The sequence below is a fragment of the Myotis nattereri genome (genome assembly GCF_964212035.1).
Source record: "Myotis nattereri genome assembly, chromosome: 15".
NCBI classification, from domain to species: Eukaryota; Metazoa; Chordata; class Mammalia; order Chiroptera; family Vespertilionidae; genus Myotis; species Myotis nattereri.
In genome coordinates this window covers 38,661,894-38,686,706 of record NC_138090.1, presented here as the reverse complement: position 1 = coordinate 38,686,706, position 24,813 = coordinate 38,661,894, and the positions used below count along the sequence as shown (strand labels likewise).

Below are 24,813 nucleotides of genomic sequence, written 5' to 3'. Positions count from 1 at the left end.
CCTCAGCTCTGCCTCAGCCCCTCCCCAGCACCGCCCAACTTTTACTCTGCGCAATGGGGAGGGTGGACAGTTAACTGCAAAACAAAAAAAAAACCCATTCCCCTCCAGCCTTGGCAAGTGAGGTGGGGCTGTGTGGTTGGGAGTTGAGGTGGGCAGTTGCAGATTCAAGAGGGAGGGTGGCTCCCTGTGGCCTGTTTGCGTGAGAACACTCACTCCCTGTGTGCTTACTACGTGCCAGGTGCTGTTCTAAGGGCATTGTGCATTATTTTATTTTTTTTTCTATATTTTTTTACAGAGAGGAAGGGAGAGGGATAGAGAGTTAGAAACATCAATGAGGGAGAAACATCGATCAGCCGCCTCCTGCACACCCCCTACTGGGGATGTGCCCACAACCAAGGTACATGCCCCTGACCGGAATCGAACCTGGGACCCTTGAGTCCGCAGGCTGACGCTCTATCCAATGAGCCAAACCGGTTAGGGCGGCATTGTGCATTATTACTCACGTTAGCAACCCCTCTGTGGCTTGATGACAAGCAGTCTAAAAGGGTGAAGAGTGTGAACTTGGGACCAGCCTGCTGAATTTGAAGCCCAGCTATACCACTTAGTAGTGGGGAATTCTGAGGACAGTTGCTTTGCTGCCCTGTGCCTCAAGTTTTCTCATCTGTAAATGACAGTTACCATATGGGGTAAAGGTAAGAATCAGATGGATTAGTTTCCTAGACCTGTGCCTGGCACAGAATAAGAGCTTACATTCATATATATATAATATATATTAAATTGATTTCAGAGAGGAAGGGAGAGAGATAGAAACATCAATGAGGAGAGAGAATCATTGATGGGCTGCCTCCTGCACGCCCCACATGGGATCCAGCCTACAACCTGGGCATGTGCCCTGATTGGGAATCGAACCATGACCTCCAGGTTCATCGGTCAATGTTCAACAACTGAGCCACACCAGAGGAAGTGCTTATGAAATAATGTTTTGGCTTTTTAAAAATAAAAAGTAGATATTGTTACTGTCCCTGTTTTACAGATGAAAAAACTGAGGGATCAAACAGTTAAGTAAGATGACAAGGGGCAAATGCAGCAATGAACAGCCTAGAGCTGGAATTCACACAAGGAGTGTGGCTCAAATCTGAGCACCTGGAGGGTGATCAGGGAAAGGGGCAGCTGGTAGAACCCAGCCTTACCTCCCCACACTGGGCTGAGCCACTTGCTCCCGTCACTGTCAGGCTAAGTTGTCTACATTTCTCTCCAGCCCAGCCATGCCAGCAGCTGGGCAGCCTGTACCTAAAGCAGGTGGCTGGGGCCTGGGGATGACAATGAATGTGCAGTCATCAGCCTTGTGCACTCAGGTCTCTGCTCCAAAGTCCATTCCTTAAGAGCCTGCCTGACTGCCAGTTCCACAGAGTCCCGTCATTTTATCTCTCCACTGCTTGATGGCCAGCACAGCCCTTGCTATTATCTTTAAGTTATCTTGATTCTTGATTCTCACTCATCCCAGCAGCATATATTTATATGTGTCCAGCACAGTGCAAGTGCTGGGGGTACAGAGGTGAACAAAACGTCCAGCCTCCTGGAATTGATATTCTATGTGGGAAACAAGGTAAAAATGTATAGTATTTTAGAAAAAACAACAGAAAAACTGGAAAACAAATTGACCAATGGTTGGTGAATGGATAGGGAAAATGATATATCTATACAACAAAAATGATGAACTGGCACATCCATGCTACATTATGGGAGAAAGGAGCCAGGCACAGAGATTACCTGTTGTATGATAGCATTCATGTGATGTGCTCACAGAAGGCAATTAGAGAGACAGAGTGGATTAGTGGTTGCTGAGAGCTGAGTGGGAATGGAGATTAACCGTAAATGGGCAGGAGGGATCTTGGAGTGGGGGACGGGAAGAAAATGTTATAAAACGGACTTAGGGAGACAGTTGCGCCACTTGGTAAAGTTATTAAATATCACCGAGTTTACATTTGAAAGGAGTGAGTTTGATGTAACTTATACCCCAATAAAATCCATTAAAAATAATATGTGCTAAGAAGAGAAATGCAGCAAGAAAGGGGACTAGGTAATAACTATATGGTATGTTGGGGAGGGGTTGGACTTTAGTTGGAGATACCAAGGAAAGCGTCACTGAAGTCATTAAGTAAAGATCTGACGATGAGAAGACAAGCCATGCAAGGATCTGGAGGGACTATCAAGTGCAAAGGCCCTCAGAATGGCAGTGAGAATGGAGAGAAAGAAAATGGGGAGGATTGGGGGGCGATGTCTTGTAAATCAAAGATCTTTGTTCTTTACTCTGAATGAGAAGAACTGAAATGATTGTGGTTTTCCCCACAACTGTATGCAGGATATAAAAGTGGCTGTCTCTCCAGGCAGGTCATAAGTTCCATGAGTGTGGGGACCTCGTCTGCTTTATTCAACACCAGAACAGCATGGCTCAGAGTTGGTGCTTGTTATTTGGTGAATGAGTGAGGTTACCTGATGCCAGGCACTGTGCTAATCTAATGGAAGGTTAGAGCAAGCATAGAGTGGCCATGAATTTGGATTCCGGAGGTCAATTTGCTTACAGGTAAACGCTTGCTCTACTGTACTGTGGACAAAGAAGTCAACCATTATGGGCCTCAGTATCTCCCTCTGTAAAGTGGAAAACTTACCTGATAAGGTAGATGGTTTTCCACAGAGCTTGCCTGGAACAAGGTAAATAGATGCTCAATGTCAGGTTTTATTATTATCCACAAACACAATCTCATGATTCCTCATAAAACTGCCAATAGGATCCTCATGTTATGCCCAAGGACAGTGGGCTAGGTTGTGGGTAGCAGAATAAACAGTCTTCCAAACACAAGACACAGTAGCACTCTGCTGTGCTAAAGTTGCGTGGAGAGTGAATGGGTCTGGGGAGGCCACGGCCTGGTCCTTCGGACTCCTCTCTAATCACTCCTGTATTATAGTTAGGATGTGGCAGCTTTTGCAGAGACCCAAAAGACAAGAGGCTGAACAACATAGCTTCAGTTTTTCTCTACTACAAAAGACTGAGTTGATGGGAGTCAAGTGGTGAGTGGGTGGTATGGGACCCGCGCTCCTCCCACCTGGTTCCTTATCCCTCCAGGGTGTTGCCTTGGACAGGCTGGCCCCCACTGTGGCAAGTCGGCGCGGCCATGGCATACTCAGACCCAGGGCGCCTTATGTGCCACACCAGCTCAGCCTGGTTCAGTGACCCTGAGAGGGGACGGTGAAGGTTGGAGAAAAGACAGACAAGAGAAAAAACTGGGTCTGGGTGGGACGCTGCTCCCAGATGGAGAGCGTGCCACGGACTACAAGTCGTGTCTTTATTTTATAGTCAATTCCACAAGGCAAATTAAGGGCATGGTCAAGATGTTTACAACATTCTCGTGGGTTTCAATCCTATTCAGTTACATGCACCTGAACTCTATCAAGCCGGCATCACTCAGGCAGGTGGGGTCACATGTTCGGACCATGGGTTTAAGCTTACAACTATAGCTGTTGGCTATAATTGTGCTGGGAGGGCTCTGCCCTCCAAGCTGGGACTTGCATGTGGCAATGAGAGGACTGTGCCCTCTCATTAGTACGAGGCTTGAACCTGTCCAAACACTGTAGCCGCTCTCCACACCCCACCATCCATTCCTCTTTACGGGAAGGGGCAAGTGGAGGGCACAGCACTTCCTTTTAAGTAACCTACCTGGAAGCAGCACATACCAGTTTGGCCAGGACATAGACACATGGTTACTGCAGGGGAGACTGGGAGATTAAGTTTCCCCTAAAACCTGGGTACTTCTATTACTGAAAGGAAGAAGAGGAAAATAGATACAGGAGTCTGTCTCACTACTCCCTGTTGGTGGCACGGTGCCTGACCCAGAAGGAGGCCAGAGCAAAGCTGGGAAGGCAGACGCAAATGCTTGGATGGAAAACAGGTGTGAAGTCCTAAGAGCATGTTCATTCTTCTGCTCTTTGGAAAATATTAGTTAGTTCTCAAAGGACAGTAGCTTAGGTATGTCCTATCCAGTCTCTGACTGGCCCCGGCATCTAATGGCACTGCCCTCCCCTGCTTGTTTTATTATTTCTGCTTAAAAGAAATTTTTAAAAACCTACCTAAATGTATAAGTGATGCGTTCTCCTTTGTGGGAAAAGGGAACGTGTATTTCCGACTGGCCTGCAATACTGATGTCATTCACTCTTCCTCCAGCTTTTCACTAGCACACGTTCTTCCAGGATCACTCCAACCCTGATGTTTTAATCACTACAATTTAGGAAGAGACTGCTGGATGCCAACTTTAGTGGCCAGGGAAGACAAGGTGGTGCAGGGAGAGACCCTCTATGGGGGCCCCACACTTCTGCTCGTCTCAAGACTGACACAACTCACTGGAAAAACTGCTTTGAGGCCTGGTTCAGTTTCTTTCTGGAATTTACATGAGTGCCCCGGTCCTATAAACACCATAATCCCCATTGTGAACTGTTTTCTTAGAACTTAACCACATCTCAGGAGATGGATGACCTTAAGCATGCAGTGGGCAGGGCCTCGGGTTCCTTTCCCACAAAAGTGTTGCACTGGCCTGAGTCTTTCTGGAATGCTAATAATCAGAAAACTGACAACCATCCTTTGGGAGTTCCAAGTGGCTGACAGCCCAACTGACTGTTGTGTCTGGGGTTTGATTTTACTCTGCTTACCAGCTAGCTAGTAAGATGGCCCTGGAGCAGTTTCCAAAATGCTAGCAAAAGCCTCCAGACTCTTGGGTCAGAGATAAAAGGCTTTATTACTCACAGCAAGACACACAAGCATCAGTATCTGTGTTGGTTTCCCTTGCCACATGGGGACAAAATGGAGGGTCCAAATGGGCCCTCCACATGCAGAGGGTTGCATTACAAGAGTGGGACACTGAGCTTGGGGGCCTTCCACCTTATAGTAGGCAATATACAAGTGTGCTCTTTGGAGCCGTTTCCTCATCCCTCAAGGTGCTCACTGCAAACCGGGAAATGGCCTAGGTCCATGGTCGGCAAACTGTGGCTCATGAGCCACATGTGGCTCTTTGTCCCCTTGAGTGTGGCTCTTCCACAAAATACCACGTGCGCGCACGTACAGTGCAATTGAAACTTCATAGCCCATGCGCAGAAGTCGATATTTTGTGGAAGAGCCACACTCAAGGGGCCAAAGAGCTGCATGTGGCTCGTGAGCCGCAGTTTGCCGACCACTGGCCTAGGTAAACAGCTGTCAGGGTCATGCATTTTGGCACACCCAGAAAGATCTGTAGCAGCACAGAGTATTGTTTCTACCAACAGCCTGCTCGCCCTGCTCTTTGAAAATATATTTTATTGATTTTCCACAGAGAGGAAAGGGGAGGGATAGAGAGTCAGAAACATCGATGAGAGAGAAACATTGATCAGCTGCCTCCTGCACACCCTTCGCTGGGGATGTGCCCGCAACCAAGGTACATCCCCTTGACCGGAATCAAACCCGGGACCCCTCAGTCCGCAGGCCGATGCTCTATCTACTGAGCCAAACCGGTCAGGGCTCGCCCTGCTTTTTGATGAATTTTCACATGAATATGCCATTCTGTCAGTCACTGATTAATCTAACAAGGGCTGGGGCCATATTTGTTCAGTTTTCTCATACAGCATTTAATTAGGGCTACAGTTAACAGGACTCCAAACAGCAGTGGGTCGGTCTTGTTGCTATGAGGCCAATCTGCTGTCTGGTTGTGAATGAGCAGGACTCATTCCAGGATATAGTGTAAGGCTGTCATCTCTTAGGACCCACAGGGAGGGCAGGGTGCCCTGCTGATCTTCCATGTCATGCTAATAATCACAAAGCTTGGAAGCAGCCCTCATGCCCCATGAAGAGACATTATGACTCATTCTTTCCCACACACAAAAGCACAGACTGCTGGGGCATAGGGCACAGCAGTTCAGGATTTGTTGTTGAACTTGACTTGGAACACTACCTTGGTTTGGTTAAACCACATGGGCAGTGCCACTGAGTAGTCACAGCCTCCATTGCCATACATGGCATAACCCAGGGGTACTCAGGCAGCAGTGTGTGATTTCATCAGCCAGATTAGGACAAGGCTGTGCAGGTCTGTGTTTATGAATGTCTAGAGGTGGAGCCTGCATTCAGAAGCTGCTACTGATGGGATTAGGCACAGAATTCGTCAGGACTAGCCATGCCTGTCAGTCACGTTGCCAGCTGCAGATGCTGCAGGACTCAGGTGGACCACGTGATTGGCCAGGATTCGGTGTTAGATCTAGAGGACAGAGAAGGCTCTGACTGCACTTTCCCTCCACCTGGGGTCTAAAGCCTCCTCCAAGGACTTGAAATCAGTGTGTATCCCATCCCAGTAGGTATAGCTTCACTTCTTCTATCAACACTTACTCATACCCAGATCTTCTGTTTGGGTCAGATATGAGTGGAACAAGTATTTTTACAAATGTACAGGGACAGCCACCATAGGAAGGCCCTTTCTGGGAACTGCCAGTCAGTGACCAAATTGCCTCCCTAAGGTATATGGACCAGGAGGAAGTGAGATCTTTGTGAGGTGATTTTTTAAAAAGTCCATTTCACTTAATGAGGCCAAAGGCTGTGAAGTGTCTACTGAGTAACTTGGCTATTGGCCCATTGTTGGGCAGCCTTTGCAAGAAAAAGAACACCATTGTCAGCCTGTCAATGGTCCAGCCAGTCGAATCCATGGCATGGCAGAAAGTGGCTGACCAGCCTGGCACGGCAGCACCACACCTGAAAAGCGCAGGGTGGCACCACCAGTAGTCAATCTACAGGAGCAAGTGGGCCCTGGGGCCTCCCTCACCGTGAGACAAACGGGACATATTTTGACAGAAGCAAGTCATAGTGAGAACTTCTGTGTCAGAAACATAAAGCCCTCAAAAGCTCAACTAGTCTTGATGGTGTTAAGAAAATTTACATGCTCTTACTACAGCAGTAAAAGATTCCCAATTTTCTTAAAAAACCCAAACACAACACTTTCATGTAACTAAGGTTTAAAGGTGGCAATGCTTGTAGGTGGAGAAAGGCCTTCTCCTAGTTCCAAGGCATCAGTGAGTTTGAGGTTCCTGAAGATGAAGACTTACGTGGATTTAATGATTGCTCATGGTGGCAGGGTAGGTCTAGGGGAGAGCCACCCACTACTGAGAAACAAGTAGGTATGTGGGCAGAGGCGGAAACCAGCCCCTTCCCTGAAGGAGGCTTCCTTGCTGAGCACGTCCCATGGGCAACCTGCCATGTGATCTCATGTTACCCTCATCTCCACCTATCTTAGTTTCCTCACTATCTTACAGGTGAGGAAACTCTAGGTTCAAAGCAGTTAAGTGAGCTATCCACTACTGAATACCTGGACTGGTAGGCAGTCTCTTCCCAATGCATATGCCCTTTCTCTGGACCACAGGCTCTCCCATTTGGGGTTCCCGATGTGTGCAGGGCAGTGCAGGCTTTCCTGCTCACCAGCTGAGTCAACTGCAATGACTGAAAGGCTTGGCAGGGAAAATGCCAGAATCCATGAGCAACACCTACCATGGACAAGGGAGGCCAGGAAGGAGCAGATGAGGTTATTTGCCAACTTGCTTCTGGAATAGATTTTTAAGCCCTGATGGATGCAGATCTTCCTTCCAATGTACAGAATGTGTCCTTTTTGGCCCGAAAGATTTCTAGGAAGAAGTTTATTAGTTATTTTGTTCCAAGGAGCAGCCAAAGAAAAATTGGAACTGTCAGGTTGCATAGGGCACACAGGCTGGCCAAGTACCTCTGCCCACTCCCGAGCCAGAGTCCAGCCTCCTGAGTCACGAAGGCAGGTGGAGACTGAGCATGTTCCTTCATGTGACCAATTTGCCCAGCTGGAACAGAGGCTGACTGATGGTCACCTCCCTTATACCCCACTAGAGCTGGTTCCTGGAATAGGCCATTGCTTGTCCCAGGCAAGCGTAATAAGCCATTTTCCTTTACCTGAAACAAGTCACCCCCAGTACCTTTGTCATCTTGCCCTGTTCAATAGAATTCTTCAGTGCCTTCAGGACCTCTTGCTGCTCAACATAGGCTCCAAGTTCCCTTAAAAAACTCTGATGCACTGATGGAGTTATTAGCCTTTTTCTTTGGTCTCTCAACCCTGGGAAATTTTACCTAATGCTGTGGGTTGCCTGGATTCTGCTGTGTTTAGGACTATATGTTTGGAAGATACAGGGGAGGAAAGTGGCTTCCAGAGCCAAGATAGGAAGGGAACACCCAGATAGGCAGCAGAATCAGGACAGCCTGTAGCCCTGTCCCCATTTCAATACAGGGACTCATGGGAGACCTGAGAAAACTATACAACTGCAGGAAAAGATGAAAATCATGAGGCCCAAGTGATCTTGGTTAGAACCACTCCAATTTTAGGAAAGTCTCGGTCTTCCCCTGAACAGGATGCATCCTTATTCCAACCCTCCTGTGCAAAGCAGTGATCCATTTTAGTGGGTCATTTAAAAATAAAAAATCAGCCTTACCCAGTGTGGCTGAGTAGATAGAGTGTTGCCTGTGGACCAAAGGGTCCCGGGTTTGATTCTGGTCAAGAACATGTACCTTGGTTGCAAGCTCCTCCCCAGCCCAGGCCCCGACATGCAGTAGGCAACCAATCTATGTGTTTCTCTCTGCCTTCCCCTCTCTCTTTCACTCTCCCTAAAAACCAGTGGAAAAATATCCTCAGGTGTAGATTAAAAAGAAATAAAAAAAATTAAAGAGCAACCCTCCTGCTCTTATTCAGTGAGATATGGCCAGAATTTAAAAAAGAGAATTAGAATAGAAAATACCAACAACAACAAAGAAACAAACACCCAGAGCTCACCATGGGTGGTAAGGCTGTATTGTTTGATAAAACTTCATGGGCACTCACATATAATGCAAGATATATTTCATTCAAAAAGATCTGAAAGATGCTCTTTTTAAAAGGGTTTGTTTCAAAAAAAAAAAAAAAAAGTTTGTTGCTAGAATGGGACATCTCATGTAGTGTCCTGTGATAATTTTGGTAGAGTTTAAATTAGCAGTCCCATAAAGAAATAAAGCACATGCTGAAATATATTTTAAAAGGAAAGACCCTTTTTATTGAACTGGTACATTTTACTCTCTTCCTTTCAGAATTCTAATAAAAAAACCTTTTTATTTGTTTACTTAAAAATAGAAAAACCCACAAACCAAACAAAGGAAATTTCTATGATGGGGAAGGAGGCAAAAGGCTTCAACACAGACAAAGAAAACTATACATGGAGTAAAGAAATCAAAGAGGAACTGACTCTGGTCTGGGGCCAAGCCACCCAAATGTGAACAAAGCAAACCTGCCCAGAGGACCAGGAAGCCCTCTTAACGTCTGAAGTAACAAACAGACCAAAAGCCCTAATGATCACAAAAATACAAATCAATCACTCTATTTTAAAAAGCACACACACTTTCTACATTTGTGCCCCCACCCCCAGGTTCTCTTCATCAGCAGGGGGTCCTGAATCCTGAAGAGACGTGGCCTCTTGGTGACAGGGCGTTCACAGCACATATGTGTTCTTCACCAGATGCTCCTTATCGTCCCCGGAGCTCCAGACAGTGCGGAGGGTGCGCTCCTGGTTCCTCCGCGCCACTCTGATCAGGCAGACCACGGAGGCTCCCAGCAGGAGGATGAGGACCATCACGAACAGCCCCGCCAGGACCACCACTGGGGATGAGAGAGGCCTCAGAACCAGTAGGGCAGCACAGAGCTTAGGAACGACACAGGTGCCCTAGGGGCTGAAGGTAAGGACCAGCATCCCTTGTGCCTAACATCCCTCCGCCCAACCTGGGAGAGTCTGGAGAACTGACATGGCCCACCAGGGAGGTCATCAGGAGAGTCCCTACAGTCCTAAGAAGCTGGTTCCTGAAACAGGGAGGTGCCATGTTATATTCAGACAAAGAGCAACTGTATGCCTTCTTTTTGAACAAACAGCCTCATTTCAACTCTCTATTTCCCTCCACCGCTCAGGAGCAAGCTGTATAGGAGTCCTAAGCCCTTGCACACCAGGATGTAAAGAGCATACATATCTGGGGTGTGTGGAAACATAAAACCCCAGGCTATGTGTTCATATACCACCCGCAACCAGCTACAGAGAAAGGTGGGCTGCAGGTGGCTGGGAGGCTGCCTGTGGAATGAAGTAAGAGTGGAGGCAAGGGTGTCATTGGAGCAGTGCCGGGAGGGGACCCTACTGCTCCTAATGGCCCTAGAAAATTTAACATTGGTCATCCTACTGGTCGTTGAAGATGCTTTCTTTCCAGGTGGGGTTCCACTAAAGCAGTGATGGCGAACTTATGACATGCGTGTCAGAGGTGACACACGAACTCATTTTTTTGGTTGATTTTTCTTTGTTAAATGGCATTTAAATATATAAAATAAATATCAAAAATATAAGTCTTTGTTTTACTATGGTTGCAAATATCAAAAAAGTTCTATATGTGACACAGCACCAGAGTTAAGTTAGGGTTTTTCAAAATGCTGACACGCCGAGCTCAAAAAGTTCGCCATCACTGCACTAAAGGAATGTGGCTCCTGTGGCAGCTACCTGGTTCCCTTTCCCCACTTGGCTACAGAATCAGAAAGGGGTGAGTCCCTCTCCATCTTTACCCCACCAGCACTCCAGATATGGGCTGGGCTGCATTCAGCCTAGGCCTGGCAAACCAGTTCATTTCACCCCTCCTCCAAGATAGAGCAGGCAGCAGGCCAGGTTGGAACTCCTTACGAGGGCAACAGGTGAAAAGAAGCCAAACCAGTGTGACAGGTCCTTTGTGCAAACACTATCCTCCATGACAGGCTCAGAATCAGAAACAGAGGCCCAGCCTCCTTATCAGACTATTGACCATACTGCTTGGGGACAGCAGCACTGGCTGTGCCTACCATACAGCAAGGTTTCCAACTTCCTTCCTATCACCCATGACCAACTCTGTACACCCCACAAAGCAAAGTTCCCTCCAAACCTGGAGTCAGACTCAGGCCTGTGTGCAGCAGATCCCCGCATGCCTAACAGCAGGACTTGCCTCCTCCAGTCATCCCCAGCTGCCTCACTCCCAGCCCTCGCTATGTACACTCTGTGGTGGGACAAACATCAACCACATGCTCCAAGCTGCCTGGCTATTCTTGTGCAGAAACACGACTTTCTACCTAAAGATGTTTATGGTGAAGAAGGATGTGTCTAAGACAACATGAGCCTGCAAACCACAGCTGAGCTTAGGCAGGCAGGCAGGCAGGTGGGGGAGGGTAGGCGGCCATTTACCTTTAGTGCTCAGGGGCAGGACAGGATACAGCTGCTTGCCTGGAAGAGAACACACAACCTTGAGGTCAGTCCTCCTCCCTCAAAGCTGTCGCCACCTGAAGATCCCCCTCGGCCCTGGGACTTCATGGCAGAATCCTTCTGAGGCACTTCCTCTTCCAGCTCTTCTGAGGTCTTTAAGGCCTTGTCACCTTGGTGGGGACCTAAGACATGTCTGCCCAATAGCCAGGGCCAAAGCCCACCTGTTCCCCAATAGGGAGCCAGAGAAGGATGGAGGCCAGATGACAGCCTTTCTAGGGTCTCGGTTTAGGGATAGGGATGAACTCTGGGAAGGCCATCCACCCACCATTGCTTCTTGGATCCAGGATCAGACACTCACCTACGCAGCGGCTCATGCATGCCTCCTTGGAGAGATAGTTGTTTTTATTGCCCCAGCACCCTCCATAGATAAAGTTATCACAGGAGTTCTTCTCAGTGTCAAAATACCAGCGTGGAAAGGATGCGCGGCAAGGCCCAGTGACCGCCTTGGCAGTGCAGTATTCTGGGAGTGGGAGAGCCGAGGAGCACAAATGAGTAGGGTCCAGGGAAGGGAGATGGAGCTAGAGTGTTCCAGGGCAGTCACACAGTTGCCAGACAAAGGAGAACTGTCTGCTACAGAAACTGGTAAACTACAGAAGTGGCCAGTTTGGCCCCTTAGACACCCTCCCCCACATTTCTAGTATCTTTCTCTTTACAGTCAGACTATGTTATAACGGTGATTCCTCTATGCCAGGCACTGTTCTGGGTACTTTCCATGTATTAACTTGGTCTCTAAGCAATCTGTCCTAGGCCCCTTATTTCACAGTCAGGGACTCTGAGGCTGGGCCTGCACTCTGGACTGCCTCTCTGGAGCACAGCTTCCTGCAGCACGCTGTGCATGCCCTGCTGCCTGCTACCCTGGGCATCCTCGTGCATTCGACGCCACCTAGGAAAGGCCATGAAGCTCCACGCTACAATTTCCTTAGTGGAGATCCTCCACTGTGTCTCAATTCCAGTTAACTAGAGAAAATACATCTTGCCCATATAAAAGTATTTTTTAAAAGTTATACTTTCTATCATCTAAAATAAAAAATGAATTTTGAAAAATGTTATACCTTCGTAGTTGAAAATATCACCAGAGGGGTCATCAAAATTCTGTCTTCTGGGAACTAAAACACAAACATTTGTATCAGGGAGGCTGGGACGGACACAGGACATGTGGTCTGACGGGGGCTGAGTCTAAAAGGGCCCACTGAGGGAGTGTAGGCAAAACCGGTTTGGCTCAGTGGATAGAACATTGGCCTGCGGACTGAAGGGTCCCAGGTTCGATTCCGGTCAAGGGCATGTACCTGGGTTGTGGGCACATCTGCAGTAGGAGATGTGCAGGAGGCAGCTGATCGATGTTTCTCTCTCATCAATGTTTCTGACTATCTCTCTCCCTTCCTCTCTGTAAAAAATCAATAAAATATATTTTTTTAAAAAATAAATAAAATAAATAAATAAATAAATAAATAAAAGGGCCCACTGAGGGAGTGTGGACACTGGGACCCTATGTGGGCAGCTTTGCACCATTACCTCCAGTGCCAATGGGTTCCATAGCACACACCAAATGAATGCTAAATGGGGAGGCCCGCCTGCCACTCCAGGGGTTGCTATGGAAACTAATCCCAGTCACAATTTCTGGGGTGATGAGGAAGCTGGTCTTGTTCATTCTCTACATAGCAATGAGGAAGCTGGTAGTGTTCACCCTCTACACCGCGAGGAGGCCCCTCCCTTACTCTCCTGGGGAAATTTTCTTCTGAAACAGGACTGACACCAGTTATTATGCAAGTGTCCCAGGGTTCTGGATGGCCTTGGAGAGGCCAGACTGGGAATAGGGAGCCCAGGCAAAGTGATGGCCAGGATGGTCACAGGATTCCTGGCCTAGCAAAACTGGAAAGTGGCTCTAGCCTAACTTTCAGCATTCTGCAAGTCACAGAATAAACACTCTCCCACAAGTGCTGGTGTCACAGTCAGAGGGGGTTGCCCTCCAACTGGGCGGAGCGGAACGACTTGCCTAGCAGGACCCATCGCCTAGGGACTGGCCTTCGGGAAAGCTAGGTTGAACTTGCTAGTGCATTTATACCACTCACCCCAGCGGCCTGAGGCAGAGCCCTTTAAGCATAAAGGAGGAATGGGGTAGCTACTGTCAGCAGTACAAAGCAAGCTAACACAAAGCTCAAGATCAAGAACTAGTGGGAACGGAGGCAGGTGGCAGAGGAGTACTCTTAGCACAGGAAGCAGAGGAGACAGAACAGGCAAGAAGTGGGGTGAGCAGTGAGACAGCAGAGGCCAGCCTAGAGAGAAGGAAGGGCCTGTGTCATATGGGCAGTGATCACAATTCCCTGACCCACAGGAGGAAGCTGAGGCCAGCTCAGAAGCACTGCAGACTCCCCCAGCTCTCCTTTCTGTTAAGGAGCCAGAAGGTGGCAGCCTAGGCAGAGCTCCTGTTTGCCAATGGTGAGTGAACAGAAGCCCCTGTTTGCCAATGGTGAGTGAACAGAAGCCCCTGTTTGCCAATGGTGGAAGCTTATGTACAAGTCCCAGATTACAAATATCCTTTCACAGTTCCCCATCTGGACAGCCCTCATTCCATCCTGGGTCTCTTAAAAACCTACCACTTGGGATTGAGGAATCTGCTCCATTCCTGCTGGTGGCCAGACCATCACTAGTGTTCTCTACAAGGAGACAAATAAACCATAGTGAGAAAGTGCCCCTCCCTTCAAGCTATCCAGTGAAACAAAACAAGGTGTAACACTGAGCTTCATGGAGACTCCCGTTTCTCCTTTATGTGGGCCTTTCAATGAGCACACTGGACCACAAGCCTGCCAGAACTTAGAAATAAGGAACCAAGACTGTCCTTGTGGGTTAAATTTTAAGATCAACCTGCTAGTAATTGGAGCAAAGATGTGTGAAGTGAATGTAAAAAGATAATATGGCTTACAAGGCCAAATACCCTGTTAACTGCAGTAACCTATCTAATGACTAAAAAATTAAGGGGGTGCACAGCAATGAGAATGTACTTAATGCCACCAAATTGTACACTTATAAATGGTTAAAATGGTAAAATTTATGTTATGTATATTCCCTCTCTCCCCCTCCCTCTCTTACACACACATACACAGTTAAGGGTGTGAGGTAGAGTGGCTAGCCACTTAAGGAAGCACAAAAAGGAGTGCTGGCAGGGTGCAGGAGGGAGTGACCCTGGCTTCCCGCCTTCCTACTAGTCCCAACAGACTTTCTGGAGAGGCACGAGGCTGGCCTGACCAGATGCCATTAAACATTCATGTCACAAACCAGCTCCCCTTGTTCTGCCTCACTCCTCATCAAGCAATCTTCTGGGAAGTTGGCTGAGAGGACTGCCTATGTGGACTACAGGTACAGGCACAGGGACCTGAGTGTCTGGTCCCCTGGGAGGTTCTGGTTTTCAGTATAAATTAATAAACTGGCATTCTCATTATCATGTGGTTTCCCACAGAGCTTGCCTGCCTGGGAGAGAACTTGCTGGCAAAGGCCCCAGTGCCTAGCGGCTCTGGCAGTTCGAGTTCTTACAGACTCACAAGAGATCCTCAAGAGACATGCAGTGGAGACATGCTTGGGTGCCAATAAGACTAGGGTCAGACTCTGAACAAAGATAGCTGTCTGTCTTCTCCCAGCCAAACACAACCATCCCTGACTCCTTATAGTGACCTCCTGTCTTAATGCCTAGTGTCTGCTGCTTGCATTGTTAAAAACAACTCTCTTCCTGAGAAAATGAGAAGCAACCAGAATGGGCAGGTACACTTTCTACAGTCAAATCAATGAGGAAGGGACAGAAAAGGTAGCAAAATTATTTCCCCTTAGTCCCTCCCCCAACACTGGATCCCAGCTGATGATGGAAAATTACAATAAATGCTATTTTCCTCAGTCACCATCTGGTAAGGTTGCCAGTTGCTCCCTGAACAGTGAAAAGCTTGCCTGTATGATCCAAAAACAATACCCCAGCTCTCCAAACACTTGCTGAGTGCCTACTGGGCACCAAGCACACAAAGATCAGCAAAGTGTTCAAGGCACTCAGTCACTGGTGGGCTTGTGTGTTCAGCACTGTTTCAAATCTCAAGTTATAGCCAAGGCCACTATCCCCCTCCCGCCCCGTCTTTACATATAACTTTAATAAGGTTATCTGATTTTTTAATGCAGAGTGCAAAGCCAAGAGAGATTACAGCCGGCGAGTGAGGAGAGAGAAAAACCGCACAAGGAGGCAGGACACAGGCTCACAGGCTGGCAGTATGCAGGGAGCAGTAAAGGCACCAGCACATCCTGACACAGAATCAGAATCGAGCCCTAATGTCGATGCCAAGCCATCAAGAACAGATGAGGGAAGTCACATAACAATGTTAGAGAGATTGTCAATGAAAACATTTAACAGTTTGGGTTCTCTGGAGTACTTGGGAGGAACCAGGCCCCAGAGGTCCAATGTCTCATTGCCATCAAGAGGTCCCTCAAGGCTCAGTTCAGAGCCAGTGCAGGTTGTTGTGGGAGTTAAGTTTTTATTCAAATTGTGAGGCTCTCAGGGTCAATGTTATCTTGATTCCACAGAATCCCTTGCAAGTGAGGGCTAGGAAAAGGATGGACTCCAGGAAGTATGTTCTAGGTTTTTTGATTTTTAAAATATTTTTATTGATTTCAGAGAGGAAGGGAGAGGGAGAGATAGAAACATCAATGATGAGAGAGAATCGTCGATCAGCTGTTTGCTGCACGCCTCCTACTGGGGATCGAGCTTGCAACCCAGGCATGTGCCCTGATGGGGACTCGAGCTGTGACCTCCTGGTTCATAGGTGGATGCTCAACCACTGAGCCATGCTGGCCAGGCTGTTCTAGTTTTAACTTGACTCAGAACTCAGCTGGATGGGTGAGCTCCTCAAGTCATTTGCTCCAGAGGCAAAAATAACCCAAATGTCCAGGGAGCAATTGGGGCAGCCTACCTGATTGAACATTGGACTCTGTTCAAGGGTTAAAGTCACTTCCTCCTGTGTGGGGTCTGGTGTGGAACCTGCACTCAGTAGTGGGAGAAAGGAAATCACGGAGAAGACGTAGTCCTGCCCGCACCCCAGCCGGCTGCCCACTCTCCCCTTTCTGGGAAGAGGATGGAGAGGACCACTGTGAAGCCACTGTGTTGGTAACCTTCACACTGTGCCTGTTTCTTCTGATTTTTAAAACATCCCCCAAGTCCAGCTATGAAGAACTGGTGAAGAGCAAAAGGCACCCACATCCCAATGAATAAACTGACTCTAAATGTAACATATCCTCAACTCCACCATCTTACCTGTGACATCAGCACATTTCTCAAGACACTCCTCCTTGGTCAGGTAATTATTGTTGTTCCCACCACAGCCTCCATATACAAACTGCTGGCAGGATCCGCCAGTGGCATTGTACCACCACCTATGCATGGAGGCCCGGCATTTTCCCACTACCTTCGGAACTTGGCAAAAGTCTAAAACACAAAGTACACACCAGTTAGCTTGGCATGGCAATCCCAGCAACAGAGAACATGCCCGACCTGCAGGAGGCGGCCCACAGTCGTTCCCGAGCCCCAACATGAGGGCCAGTCCAGCACAGTTCCTCCATGAGCTGTTTCTACAGCGTCACCATCAGGCCCTCCTTGGTGATTCCTTCCTTGTACAGGAAAGAAGCACATCATCTAATGACAAAGATACCAACCCACTCAACAGAATTGTATTTCAGTTGCATGTTGGTTCTGTCCTTGCCCCATTATCAAAGACGCACATATCCAGTACAGAAATTGATGTTCAGATGCAAAAAACAGACATCAAGGTCCTTCTGAATGTGTGTCCCATCACAATGTGCCTAGGGGAGCTGAGTGCTGAAAAGCCAGCACTGGCGATGGGAGAGCAGGAAGAAAGCACACTGACACTCTTAGCACCTCTCAAGAGGAACTCTCTTAACCTTTCCTACCCACTCTCTGACCCAGCACGCCGCTTCATACTTAAACTAACACAGAGCCTCAGAAAGAACTACCCAACTCTAGCTCCCCCGACTGCCAACCCCCAGCTCCAAGGGCAACTCAGGTCACTCCTTTGCTTCCACCCGAGCACACCAAGGTGCCCCCAAATCTGGCCTGCTCTTATACAAGGGAAACAAAACAATGTTATAAAATTCCAGCCAGATGCATCTGCCTGAGAAAGGTCTAGCAATCTGCTCCCTCTCTTAAAAAAATTAAGAGATAGCCTGGCTGGCGTGGCTCGATTCCCAGTCAGGGCAAATGCCTGGGTTGTGGCCTTGATCCTCAGTACAGCTCTTGTAGGAGGCAATGATTCTCTCTCATCATTGATGTTTAAATCTCTCCCTCCCTCTCTCTGAAATCAATAAAAACATATTAAAAAAAAAAAAAAGCCAAGTGACTCAACCTTCCCATGTGATCATGAGTCCACACTACCTCTCCTTATATCCTGGCCTCCATGATCTCTACCTCTGGCAAAAGGGAGCCTAGGCACAGGGTGCTCGATAAATATCTCAGGGCCCAACACTTGGCTCCATGTTATTTTCATGTTTGTTAGGTTTACTTCACCAATTAGGGCAATGGTCGCCAACCTTTCGGATCTCACGAACCACCAGTGGTCTGCGGACCATAGGTTGGCGACCGCTGCTCCAAAGGTTTCCTTAAACCAGCGGTTGCCAATCTTTTGGACCTCACGGACCACCAGTTGGCTATTGCTGCTCCAAAGTTTCCTTAAACCAGCAGTCGCCAATCTTTCAGACTTCACGGACCACCAGTGGTCGGCGGCCCATTGGTTGGTGACCACTGAACTAGAGGATGACTCTAGAAAGCATAGGAAGAGGATTTGGCTTCTCTTGTGTCTCCAAAATATGTCACATCTAGAGGCCCAGTGCACAAATTCGTGCACAGATGGGGTCCAGCTGGCCGGGCCCCAATTGGAGCCAGGCCTGTCAGAGGGAGGAGGAGATGGTTTGAGGTTGGCAGGCCAACTGGCCCACCCTGATCAGGGTGATCAATGCCAGGCCAGCTGGGGGGAGGGGCCACGGGTGATTGGCCAGTGGGCCCTGCCCCTAATTGGGGGGGCTGGTTTGGGGTGGGGCCAGCCATGGGGAGGGGCTGTGTGCCAGCTGGCCCTGCCCCCAAATGGGGTGGGGGGGCCGATCGGGGTCCAGTAGCCTGGGGAGGGGCCATAGGTGGTTGGCTGGCCGGCCCTGCCCAATCAGAGTGGGGAGCCCATAGGGGGCAGAGCTGGCTGAGGGGTTGGGGGGGGCCGCAGGCAGTTGGCCAGCCGGCCGGCCCTGACCCTGATCAGGGTGGGGGGGGCTGATCTGGGATGGGGCCAGGCAGGGAGAGGGGCTGAAGGAGGTTGGCCAGCCAGCCCGGCCCCTATTGGGGTCAGGGAGCAATCAGGGGCAGGGCTGGCCACCCTGCCCTTGATTGGGATGGGAGAGGCTGATCAGGGGCAGGGCCAGCTGGGGGGAGGGGCTGCAGGAGGCTGGCTGCAGTGGGCGTCATAGCAACTGGTCGTTCTGGTCGTTAAGGCGTTCCAGTCGCTAGCTTTTTATCTATATAGACTAGAGGCAGGCCTGGTGCACGAAATTCATGTGCAGGTACAGTCCCTAGGCCTGGCCTGCGATCAGGGCCATCTTTCCCAGCTGCCCGCAGCCGGCCCTGCCCCCTGCTGCCACCAACCCCCGGTTCCCCGTTCGCCATCAGGTGATCGGTGCCTGACAGCAGGGCGAAGGGACTGAGAGGTCAGCCCCACCCCCACCACAGGTGGCCATTAGGTGATCAGAGCCTGCTGGCCAGGGAAAGGGACCAAGAAGTGGTCAGTGTGCCTCATAGTGAGTGACTGGTCCAGCGGTCGTTCTGCTGTTAGGATCAATTTGCATATTACCCTTTTCTTATATAGGATGATCAGCATGAAACTAAATGTTCCAAAAAACATCAATCTTTGTACAAAAAAGGTTGGTGCTGTGTAAAATACCCCACACACACCAATAAATCACAAGTAACTAGTATAGCAGGAAAAGCATATTCTGAAGTAAGAAACTCTTACTTTCAAAGCAACTATCAATGAAATCACCAGTTAAAACATACCTTATCCGGACATGTGATATGAACAGAATCATACAGCATATCCAGAATAGGCAAATCATTAGGGTAAGACGTGGATTAATGGTCTCCGGTGCTGAGGGATGGGGTGCTGAGTCCCTGCAAATGGGCACAAGAATCTTTTGGAGATGATGGAAATGTTCCAAAATTGGACTTTGGGGATGATTGGATTATACAACTCTGTAAATGTACCAATGATCTTTGGTATGTAAATAATACTTTAATAAAGCAGTCTTTTTAAAAATAGGGATAATTTTTGCCCATAACACTTCAACCAGAACCAGCTGGTGTGCACCTGGAGCAGGTACTTTCAACAATGTGCCAAAGGTCACAAAACAGCCCTGGCTGTCATGGTTTGGTGGTTAGAGCATTTGACAGTGCACCGAAGGGTTCAATTCTAGGTCAGGGGCATGTGCCTGGGTTGTGGGTTCGCTCTCTGCCCCTGGTTGGGGTGCAAATTGGGGACAGCCAGTTGACTCACATCGATGTTTCTCTCTCTTGCTCCCCCAGCCTTCCCTCCTTTCCACTCTAAAAAAGTAGAGGGCCCTCGCTGGTTCAGCTCAGTGGACAGAGAGTTGGCCTGAGAACTAAAGGGTCTCAGTTTGATACTAGTCAAGGGCACATGCCTGGCTGGCAGGCTCGATCCCTAGGAGGAGGTGAGGAGGAGGCAGCCTATCAATGATTCTCTCTCATCACTGATGTTTCTAACTCTCTCTCTCTCCCTCTCTGAAATCAATAAATTTTTTTAAAAAAGTGATGGAGGAAATACCCTCATATGAGTATTAACCAACAAACAAAAAAGGTCACAAATATATCCCGTTAACACAACCCAGGGGAAATAAGGCGGGAGAGCTCTCTGGTAAATGATTCTGCCTGACACATATGGCTGGCTAAATGTCAGTGGCAGCATAGCTATGAGACAAGACAGTGAGGATCCACTTAGGACCCAAAACTGAAATCATCAAGACAGGGAGCACCCAACTGCTCGAGGCAGCAACAGCCTGCCTGATGTCCTGCTAAGCTGAGAGCCCTGGAAAGCACCCTGATTGCTGTGTGTCCTTGCTTCCTGAGCAGTACCAGGCACTGCCTTTTTTCATTTTATTTTAGGGGACATTTATTAAAACTGGGGACAGTGAAACAAGAAAGGGCCTAGAATAACAGGAGAGGGACCAGGTGGGGAAATGAGGCATGGCTGGGCTGCGTATCTGGAGAGAATATTGATAATTGTTGAACCCAAGGGATGATTTGAGGGGGCTCATAAAACTGTTTTCACTACTTTGTTGTGTACATTTGAAAATTCCTATAATAAAAAGAAAAAAAAGGTAATCTCTTTTTTACTCAAATTTTATTCAAGTAAAAGTAAAAAAGCCTGGCTGGTGTGTGGCTCAGTGGATTTATTGTTGTTCCACGGACCAAGAGGTCACTTTTTCGATTCCCAGTCAGGGCATATGCACAGGTTATGGGCTCTATTCCCAGTAGTAGGCATGCAGGAGGCAGCCAAATGGTATTTCTCCCTCTCTCTCAAAAAAAATCAATAAAAATAGATCTGGGGGGAAAAAAGTAAAAGAGCTCTAAGTAGCAGATTAATTGACCAAAGTGAGGTTCAATTAAGATGAAATTTAACCATCCACTTACTGTATCAAGACAAGTGCTTCTGTGAATATAGAAGCCAAATGGTGGAAAAATCTCATTTTGTCATATGCTTTTACGCCTCTATGATATACATTTTTACTCTCTAGGCTTGAGAGAAATGAGCTCATGAAAAATAAATCTGTTTTATTTGCTTGTTTCAAAGAAGACAGTGTCCCTTTAGGAAACACAGGCTATATATTCTTGACTTTCACCCCAAATAATAACAACAAATTTTCTTTCATTATTCTCCAAAACACTTGTACAAGAAACCAGAAATACTTTTAGTATGTAAGACAGATTCCACGATTTATCTTCCTTAAAAGAACTTAAGCTCTAGCCGGTTTGGCTCAGTGGATGGAGCATCAGCACATTGACTGAGGGGTCCCGGGTTCAATTCTGATCAACGGCACATACTTTAGTTGTAGGCTCACCGCCAATTGATGTTTGATATGTTCCTCTCACATCGTGTTTCTCTCTCTGTCCCTCCCCTTTCTTCTACTCTCTCTAAGAATCAATGGAAAAATATCCTCAGGTGAGAATTAACAAAACAAAACAAACAAACAAAAAAGTAAAGTACTCTGGTATCCAGATTAAAATCAAAAAGCCGTTTTACTTATTTCTTGCCACCCCATTTATTGCTTTCACCAAGCAGTACACAAGGCACATTATGTGCACTATTTCTAATTGTCACAATAAAACTGTGAATCATGTAGTAATATCCCCACTTTGCAGATAAGGACACAGGCCTGATTGGGGTGGTTAAGCTAAGCGAGCAGCAGACCTGGATATGCATTCAATTCATACTGGTCTGATTAGATAGCACCACTGTAATGACTCTTCGGACTGAAAAAGCTACTACAGTACCAGGCACTGGGAAAAACATGACACTGAAGTTGCCTAAAAGCCACAACATTCCTGAAGACCTTTATCACAATCTGAGGGGTCACCAAGGCCAGGCCCTTGGCTGGGCCTGTTCTCAGCCACACTCTGTGACAGGGTCAGGGACAACATCATACCAAAGGAACTGGCCAACGCTGAGGGAGATTTGGTTGGACAAATTTTCAGGAAGTTATTTGTTAATGAATAATTCTATTATTATGGAGATGACAAAATGAGTCTTAGAATAGTGTTAGGAAACAATCATAAAAAAATGTCTTAAGTCCGACTTGTATGCTCACAAATGCTAGTGCAAAATTAAACACTTTCACCCTGGCCTGTGTGACTCAATTGGTTGGAGCATCATCCCATACACCAAAAGGTTGTGGGTTCGATTCCTGGTCAGAGCACATACCTATGTTGGGTTTGATCTTCTGGTCGGTGCCCACATGGGGGGCAACCAATTGATCTTTCTCTCTTTCTCTTTTCTCTCTCTCCCCCCCACCCCCCTGTAAAATAAGTAAGCATATCCATGGGAGAGGATAAAAAAAATTAAATACTCTGTTTTTAAAATGCAGAGTAAGAAAAGCTGAAGGGAACCAAATCTGGATATACTCGCTTCACAATATGCAAAAATGGAATTTCAGCCTTCAAGTAACAATAACATACCTTTGGAAAAGCATCCAAAATGGTTAAAAATCACACATTACATGAAATATAAACTGTTTAATTATAAAACCCAGGCAGGCATTTTGAACATTAGTTATTACAAAACTGCCAAATAGCTTGGTCTTTGTCATGAAAACAGGTTTCTCAGGTTCTGAAACCACTAGAGCTTTAACCAAGACACCTAGCCAATGGCTCAGACAATTCCTCTCTGTGTGCAGCTGGCTGGAACCATCTGCTGTCACCTCCTAACAAGGACATCACAGAAACATTAGCCTGGTGGTATGCTCCCAGGCACTACCAATCTAATTTAATTTCACAGGCTGAAGAAGATGGTGTCTAATTATTCTTCAAAAATGCACTACAGCTGTGCAGACTGAAAAGTAAGTTTAAAGTTTACTTTAATAAAGTATTTCAAACATTCTAAAAAGTATAGAAAACATAACACTGGTGTATCTAGTTCTCAGCTTTATCAAATTATAACATTTTAAAGGACTAAAATATTGATAGAGTGGAAATATTCATGCACTGGGGTGGGGCGGTGTGTGTGTGTGTGTGTGTGTGTGTGTGTGTCAGTCCAGCCTGCACCCTCTCCAATTTGGGACCCCTCAGGGGATGCCTGACTGCCAGTTTAGGCCCTATCCCTCTCACAATCCGGGACTGCTGACTCCCAACCACTCGCCTACCTGATTGTCCCTAACCACTTCTGCCTGCCACCTGAAAACCCCCTAACCACTCCTCTGACAGCCTGATTGCCGGGAGCCGGTCCATGCTTGCTGTTTCAAGGGACCTGGCATATATGGCATACCGTTCTTAATATGTTTGCTCACCTTCTTGGCACTATGTGTTTTAACCAAGGTCTCTGAGAAAGGTTGTTTCCCCAGGCAGAGATTTTCCCCTGAAGTTAGGGAGGGAATAAAACCTCTTAACTAAGTGCCAGGCGGGTAATTAATCACTTTAACTACTAACAATCATGCTTAAGCTACATAATCTTTACTCCCTGGAATGGAGATAAGAAACGCCCTAACCTTTGTAATAGAGATTTATAGGATTGGAATCAACTGGTATAAATACAGATGTAAGAAGACAGAACCAAGAGAGACAGAAATTGGCACAGAACCTACACAGAACGTTCTCTAGAGACAGAAGAACTTTGCTGGAGAGAACATGGCAAAAGATCCTGGACAGAAACTGGCCTCAGAACCTAGAGACAGAACCTAGCGAGAGAACATGGCAAAAGATCCTGGACTGAACCTGACTACAGAAATTGGCAAGAGAACCTGACTAGAACCTGGTGACTGAACCTGGCTGGAAAACCTGGACAGAACCTGGCTGGAGAACCTAGCGAGGGAACTTGGCTACAGAACCCGGCTGGAGAACCTAGAGAACCTGGCTGGAGAACCTAGCAAGACAACATGGACACAGAACCTGGCTGGAGATCCTAAGCAGAACCTCTCTGGAGATCGAGACCAGAACTTGGCTGGAGATCCTGGCTGGAGATCCTGGCTAGGCTGCTGATCAACTGAACGCTGTCTCTGTGTCATTCCTTCTTCGCCGACTCCGTCCACACCTCTGGGGACCCCTGGACCCCGGCACCTGATCAATGCCTAACTGCTCCCCTGCCAGCCTAATCGATGCCTAACTGCTCCCCTGCTGGCCCAATCACCCCCAACTGCCCTCCCCTGCCGGCCCAGTTGCTCCCAACTGCCCTCCCCGGCTGGCCCAATCGCCCCCAACTGCCCTCCCCTGCCGGCCTGGTCCCCTCCAACTGCCCTCCCCTGCAAGCCTGGTTGCCCCCAAATGCCCTCCCCTGATGGCCTGGTCGCCCCCAACTGCCCTCCCCTGCTGGCCATCTTGTGGCTGTGGGTCCTGCCATCTTTGAGGGTGGGGCACTCAATTAGCTTATTGGCTGTGGGCACCACCATCTTTTGTGATGACATGAGGGTCAATTAGCATATTCCCTCTTTATTAGATAGGATACCCCTCACTTCAATCCCATTTGCAATGAACAACTATCTTGAACTTGGTGTTTTCTTTACTCATGTTTTCATACCCAAAGTCAGTTTACTTTTTTAAAAAAATATATTTTTATTGATTTCAGACAGAAAAGGAGAGGGAGAGAGATAAAAACACCAATGATGAGAGAGAATCATTGATTGGCTGTCTCCTACACCCCCACT

At 47.7% G+C, this 24,813-nt stretch overlaps 1 protein-coding gene across 2 annotated transcripts in view; it reads right to left on the bottom strand.

Moving 5' to 3' along the window:
• Nucleotides 1–9,078: 9,078 nt before the first annotated feature.
• Nucleotides 9,079–24,813, bottom strand: part of SPINT2 (serine peptidase inhibitor, Kunitz type 2) — a 30,521-nt gene continuing 14,786 nt past the window's right edge. Inside the window, exons 2-7 of one of the 2 annotated variants that reach the window (XM_081106883.1) lie at nucleotides 16,649–16,819; nucleotides 13,962–14,021; nucleotides 12,420–12,473; nucleotides 11,666–11,827; nucleotides 11,290–11,328; nucleotides 9,079–9,704 (exon numbers count right to left, since the gene is read on the bottom strand). In XM_081106883.1, coding sequence (XP_080963009.1) covers nucleotides 9,538–9,704; nucleotides 11,290–11,328; nucleotides 11,666–11,827; nucleotides 12,420–12,473; nucleotides 13,962–14,021; nucleotides 16,649–16,819 — 653 coding nt within the window. In that variant the 3' untranslated portion in view covers nucleotides 9,079–9,537. The remainder of the gene's footprint in view (nucleotides 9,705–11,289; nucleotides 11,329–11,665; nucleotides 11,828–12,419; nucleotides 12,474–13,961; nucleotides 14,022–16,648; nucleotides 16,820–24,813) is intronic. The other variant, XM_081106884.1, reaches the window with a different exon arrangement.